The 6,941-nt window shown below is 38.9% G+C and overlaps 1 protein-coding gene across 1 annotated transcript; it reads left to right on the top strand.

Annotated features, from left to right (window-relative positions):
* Positions 1–808: 808 nt before the first annotated feature.
* LOC138870405 (uncharacterized) lies at positions 809–1,428 on the top strand. Its single transcript, XM_070148207.1, has 2 exons — positions 809–1,089; positions 1,299–1,428. Exons 1-2 carry the CDS (start codon positions 809–811, stop codon positions 1,426–1,428), a joined length of 411 nt encoding a protein of 136 aa, XP_070004308.1.
* Positions 1,429–6,941: the final 5,513 nt, after the last annotated feature.

The raw sequence follows: 6,941 nt of genomic DNA, 5'->3' as shown, positions 1-6,941 counted from the left end.
TTGTAGCGGAGGTCAAACAAAAGCAATACAACGATCCATTGTTGGTACAGCTGAAGGAGGGAATTCATAAACACAATATCACATCTTTTCTTTTGGCATTGATGATGGTACCCTACGGTGCCAAGAGTGCCTATGTGTTCTAGATATTGATAGTCTTCGGGAAAGGATTTTGGAAAAAGCTCACACTTCTAGGTATTCCGTACACCCAGGTTCTACTAAAATGTATCATGATCTCAAAGAAGTTGATTGGTGGAATAACATGAAAAGAGATGTGGCGGACTTTGTGGCAAAATGTTCGAACTGTCAGCAAGTGAAGGCTGAACATCAAAGGCCTAGAGGATTGTTACAAAGCATAGAAATTCTAACGTGGAAATGGAAAATGATCAATATGGATTTTGTGGTAGGATTACCTCACACTATGCACAAGTTTGACTCAATTTGGGTGATTGTGGACAGACTCACGAAATCATCACACTTCTTGCCAGTCAAGTCCACCGATACTACAGAACAGTATGCTCAGTTGTACATCAAGGAAGTAGTCAGACTTCACGGCACTCCAGTTTCTATTATCCCAGATTGAGGGGCTCAGTTCATAGCAAACTTTTGGACGAAATTTCAGCAAGATTTGGGTACTCAAGTAAATCTCAATACGGCCGTCCATCCGTAGACTGACGGTCAGGCAGAGCGGACTATTCAGGCGCTTGAAGATATGTTGCAAGCTTGTGTTCTAGCTTTCAAAGGTAGTTGGGATGACCATTTGCCGCTTGTTGAGTTTGCTTATAATAACAGCTTTCACGCTAGTATTTAGATGGCCCCATTTGAGGCATTGTATGGAAGGAGGTGTAGATCTCCGATTGGGTGGTTCGAGGTTGGTGAAGCAGAATTGTTAGGGCTAGATCTTGTGCATCATGCTATGGAAAAAGTTAAAGTCATCCAGGAGAGGATGAAAACTGCTCAGAGTTGTCAGAAATCCTATGCAGACATGCGTCGAAGAGAATTGGAATTCCAAGTAGATGATTGGGTGTTCTTGAAAGTATCTCCCATGAAGGGAATCATACGATTCAGGAAGAAAGGGAAGTTAAGTCCGAGGTATGTCGGACCGTATAGAATCATTCAGAGGATCGGTCAGGTGGCATACAAGCTCGAGCTTCCACCTGAGATGTCGTTAGTACATCCGGTCTTCCATGTGTCTATGTTGAAGAGGTAGTGGGAGATCCGTCCGTTATTGTGCCAATTGAAGCTATTGAGGTTAATGAAGAACTATCTTATGAAGAAATTCCAGTTGCCATTCTTGATAGGCAAGTCCGGAAATTGAGAACTAAGGAAATTGCCTCTGTAAAAGTGTTACGACAGAATCAGCAGGTTGAGGAAGCCACTTGGGAAACTGAGGAAGAAATGAGAAAGAAGTACCCACATTTGTTTGGATAGTTATGTAATAGCTTTCATGCATTTGGTTCCTGTAAACTCTTATCTTTTGATTTGATCTACGTTAAACTATTCTATTTTGACTATGTATGTTGCCTATGCGGCCATGATTGGTGTTGAACAAGTTATGTTATATCTATGGAACGTGTATATGCTGTTAGGATATGTATCTGGGGCCCTCTGACAAGTGGATAGTCCTAGATACAAAGGAAACTCTGGCGAAATTTTCAAAAATTTAAGGAGTTAGCCAAATTTGGGGCTGATGATATATTTCATAATGTGAAAAAGTAGAAGTTACATAAGGATGGCTAATGAATGAAACTTGATCCTCATTCGAGGACGAATGATCTCAAGCGGGGGAGAATGTAAAGCCCCAGAAAATTTTGCTTAGTAATTTAAGATTTCGTAGTGCCAAGGTAGGCCAAATATTTTATCTTGCGTGCAAATGAGGATTAAGGAGAGTATGGATATCAATTGGATATGTTAATAAGTGTATAAGTCATAGTAGAAGTGAATTGGGGTCTAAGGAGAGGCCTAAGTCTAAGCCAAGTTGGAAAATTTCATAAGAGACGAAAGTTGCAAATGAGTGCGCACAATACCTCACTTTGGACAATCATATCTCCAGTTATATAAGGATTTGTGTGATGCACAACATATTAAATAAAAGCCCTTTGAGTCTAGTTTTCAATGCTTCAAACCGTTCGTCATTCGGACACTCCTACCAAAAGTTAGGACCAAATTACCAAAAGCAGCGCAGAATTTTACACTACCGCGCCGCCCCATGCGGCGCGGTTGTGTAAATTATCAGAGCACCTCCAGTTTCGTTTCTAAGCACATTTTTCATTACCACGCTGCCCCCATGTGGCGCCCCATGCGGCGCGGCTGTGCAAAAATCAGAGTTTTTGTTATAAAACGACTTCATTTCGTCAAATAGATTTAAGGGACCATTTCTTGAGCAAAAATCAGATATTTTTAGAGTGAGAGAGTTCCCTAGAGTGAGAAAGTATCCCTCATCAATTCTTCTACAACTCTTGCTCAAATCTTAAAGGATTAACAAGGAAAATCACACTAGGCCTTCATCCTTGAGATAAGATTCTATACCCTAACCTTTAATTTCGAATTTGGCTAAAGATGGGTAATTATAAAGAATGTTTGTGGGTATTGAAGTTGTTATCTTGCTTGCAAATGTTGTCAAAGGTTGTAGAAACATTGTTGAGCTAAAGATGGTAAAGTATGGGTTGTGGGTTGATGAAATCCTCTATAAAAGGACCATAAAGATCTAACGCACATATGGTATTTGATAAAATGCTCGAATGAGCTAGAATTATGAATATCTTCCTAATTTGTGTTCAATTTTGTTATGTCTCGAAGTAGATTGGCATTGCTAGAATTTCCGGAACGTTGTAGTAACTTAAGGAAAATCTCTTTGAGGTATGTATGGCTAACTTTAACTCTTGTAGAATCCCCTTATTGTGACGAGCATACGGTATGTGTACCTTGTATGAAAATATGTGTATTGATTGTCTTAGTTGATTTCCACACCACCGTGTTATATATGATTGTTAAAAGTGATTTTATGTGCCTACCTTATTATGTGCTAAGCTTGTAAATGCTTGAGGATGACGATATGGGAGTATGTGTTAACGAATGAAAGAACGTTAATGTGTCCAAATGTGGGAAGGTGTATAATGGCTAAAACCCTGCGTGGTAAGTAATGAAAGATGGTATTGTGAAATGACGTAAATGATTTGAACGATTACGACAACACCTTGTACATGAATTATTGCTTGGTGATATATATGGTGTGTTGGGACCAAATGTATGAATTGTTGGTATGAACTTGTGCTACCTTGAAATGATGATTCTTGTGATTAATATGCTTTGAACGTTGTTGGTTAAGTTTTGCGATATAATGGTGTAAGTAAATGGCAACAAACCAAGTGTGTGAGTGTGAATGTGTTCATGTGGTAAGAACTGTGTAACAAATGATGGATAGAAATCGTAATTGATACAATTGAAACAACTGTGGTAATATCATACGTGACTTGTCGCGAGCAATTATCGTTGTGACTTAAATTGTATACGGGTTGTTGCATATGATGGAAATGGTATTGATGTTATAAAAATTCTTTGTGAATTATTGTTGTTGTCGTGTGAAATTTGATTGTCCTGTGGGATCGGGTTACGTGCCGCAACACGAAGTTATAAGGTGTGGGTTGTGGTGATAAGGGTGGCCGAGGTAATAAGGGTGGAAAAGTGATCGAAATCACTATTGAAATGAAAATATGTGAAAGTTGTGAAACCATAGATGTGATGAAATAATGTTGAACGGGGAAAAGGAGAGATTGTGGAACTTGTTTGGCTTTGGTTGTTCCTTTCATGTGCATTTGATTGTTGATTCTATTACTGTTTGTTATCTGTGTATTTCTTGATTTTACTTGGGGTAAAGTTTGTTCATACATACCAGTACAATTCAAATGTACTGACGTCCCTTTTGCCGGGGGCGCTACATTCGTGTTATGATTGTAGGTGGTTCTATAGCAGGTACTCCAGTCCACCAACAGTAGCACTCCTTCACTTTCCGTCAGCTGTATTGGTGAGCCCCTTTTTCCTCTCGGGGCCCTGCGTGGCTCATGCCGCTTTTCCTCCCGGAAATCTTATTTTGGTATTTGCGTAAGGTATAGCCGGAGCCTTGTTACCGGCAAGTATTATAACACTCTTTTGTATCCCTAGAGGCTCTGTAGACAGGAAATGTGGGTTATGTACTTATGTATTTTGTATTTGGGCAGTGTAACTTGTAAACCACGCTAAGTAACCATGTATATTATGTAAATCTCGTTAGAATGTGTTTAAATCATAAATGACTATTTCACTTGGTTAACGGATAATGAAAGTGAGGGATAACACGTGGGATAGGAAAGGCACCCAGGTCTGCTTGAGGGGGGTTACCTGGTCGAGCGCCGGTTGCGCCCCTTGGTTTTTGGGGCGTAACACCCATAGGGAGTCTTCTTTACTCTCTATCTTTCTTTTTGAGCTTATTTTTGGTTACTTAACATTGAGGACAATGCTAGCTTTCATTTGAAGGGCTGGCCCTACTTGGTAGTTGGATTGTAATTATGACACTATTTTCTTTCTTTATGCTTATTTTTTTTCATTCTTGGTATGTATATAATTTTACCTTTTATTTCACTTTTCGTTATTTTTTGATCTTGGTATGTATATAAAGTTACTCTCTCATGTATATATTCATCCCCTTTTATGTATATTCGTCTAAATCCCCTATTGTACATATTTAGTTTACTTCCCGCAATTTTACTTCATAGCTTCTTTTGCAATTTCCCTTAATAGTATAGCTTCTTACTTGGTCTAGTAGCTTCTTTGTCGGTTCGTAGCTTCTTATTTTACAATTTTGTGTGATCAATAAGCCTTTAGTTTTCTTAATGCCATGGTTCTTTTCAAATATGGAGTTTGTGTAAACCGGGTGGCTCTTCCCGATGATGGATGGCATAACAACCTTCTTAAGGGTTTGAGTCTGTTTTTCTTTTTGTTTTTGTGTAAATAGTAGTTAGTGAGCAATGGTGCCTCAGGCAAAGCTTCACTTGGGCCTAACACATTTACCTTTGACCTTATGGTTAAAAACAAATTGGTGTGTATAGGATGGTAATAGTTGTGACCTTGAGACTCTTGTATTGACTAAACAATCATCGAGTGGTTTCTCTGAAACATTTGTGTTGCTCAAATCTTAGCTAAGTTTGTTGTGGTACCCCGACTCTATTTCTTTAGCAATCCTATAGCTTGTGTGGTAAGGTTTTGATTTGCAAGTCCAAGTGTCATGCCAATAAGTCTAGAACTTGCCCTGAATGTTTGTCTAGGTGAAATCCTAAGTGAAGCTCGACTTGAGAAGTGACTATGGGCTCTCCTTGATCCTAATTGAGACTTAAAAACATCCATAGCCTACAAATGATGATATCCCTAGTCAACCCCATTGAGCCATAGCATTTATTCCTTCAATAACTATAATACAAGCATTTATCCATTCTAAAATGATCCTCTCTTGGCACCCAATCTTTCCTTAGCACAAGGCAAAAACATAAGTTTGGAGGGAGAGACGAGGAATGCAAAAGTGATAAAAGGTACAAAATGAAGAAAAGGGTTGGTAAAAAGAAAAAGAAAGAAAATCCAAAAAGTCAAAAAGAAAGTGAATAATGAAGAAGAAATGAAGGGATTCAACAAAAGCAAAAAAAGATGAAAAGCTTGGAAAGATTAGAAAAGGAGAAAAAGGATTGAAATGAACAAGAAAGAGTGACAGTGTGTCTCTCTAGCCCCTAAGAAAGAAATAGATGACTCAAAGAGTCAAGAAAATATGTGCCTAAATGAAGCAAATGAAGTGATTAAGGGAAGATGAAACCTTCTTAGATCAATATATCCTACCCTGAACCAAAAGCCTTCATTACATCAGCACAAAAGCCCTATATGATCTTGAGTTAGGTGAGCTTATATTAGGGGTGACTCACATAAGGGGCAAGCTTGTGGTACTTAGAGCCGGATTTGTGACCTTTCTTTGAGAGAGATGAGTGTGTTTTCCAAAATCCTCGTTATGAGTGCTACAATCTAAAAGTGATATTTGCTTATGGAGAGTTGAGGAGTATAAGGTTGGGTTCCACAATGACCAATGCAATAGAAAGAGTTTCCTTGATGAGTTGAGTCAACCCTTGATGCTTTTGTGTCGCTCTATAACCATGGTGCTAAAAAGGTTGTGTTTTGTTAATAACGCATTCGAGTCGAGGGTAATTGTTAGTCCCAATTGATTCTTGATGAGGTTACTTTAGGACAACTGGAATTTCCTTGCTTTTATCTTGAGGAGGTGGGAATTACTTTGTTTTCTTGAGGACAAGCAAAAGCTTAAGTTTTGGGGGAGTTGATAACTAGGGATTCTAGTCTATTTTATGCTCCTTTTTGCTTGAGTTTGGTATTAAAAGTGTGTACAAGTATTCCCAAAAGCTAACTTGTTGTGCTTGTTTGCAGTGTTTGGTCAAAAAGAGACAAGGATGTCATAACCAGATCAAAAAGGAGTAAAACCTACACAAGTTCAAAGACAAGCCAAAGCAGCGCTACAACGGAAAATCCATCGTGGTCTGTAGTGGCAAGGTTTAGAGAGATGCACTTTCTGGGATTGCAAGTTATCGCGGTCCGTGGTGATTTTATGCGATCGAGAACCCGCGATAGTGGTCCTTTTATCGCGGTACACGAAGAAGAGATTCAGAGAGCCAAAGTTGAAGCTAAAACTAGAAGATCGCGGTCCACGATAACTTTATGCGGCCGCAGTAGCTTCACCGCTGCAGCGATCCATTTTTTGTGGCCTGCAGTACCTCCGTCAGGGGCATTTTTGTCCAGAAAATTTAGCTGTGTATAAATACTTCTTTTTTAGAATTTTAGGTAATCTTATCAGTAGTGTGCACGTGAAATCGCCGTTTTAGCTATTTTGAGTACTTTTGTAGCTTGTTTAGCAATTAATC

This window comes from Nicotiana sylvestris, chromosome 6 (genome assembly GCF_000393655.2).
Source record: "Nicotiana sylvestris chromosome 6, ASM39365v2, whole genome shotgun sequence".
Classification (NCBI taxonomy): domain Eukaryota; kingdom Viridiplantae; phylum Streptophyta; class Magnoliopsida; order Solanales; family Solanaceae; genus Nicotiana; species Nicotiana sylvestris.
The sequence above is the reverse complement of the archived record's forward strand: the minus strand, read 5'-3'. Positions and strand labels throughout refer to the sequence as shown.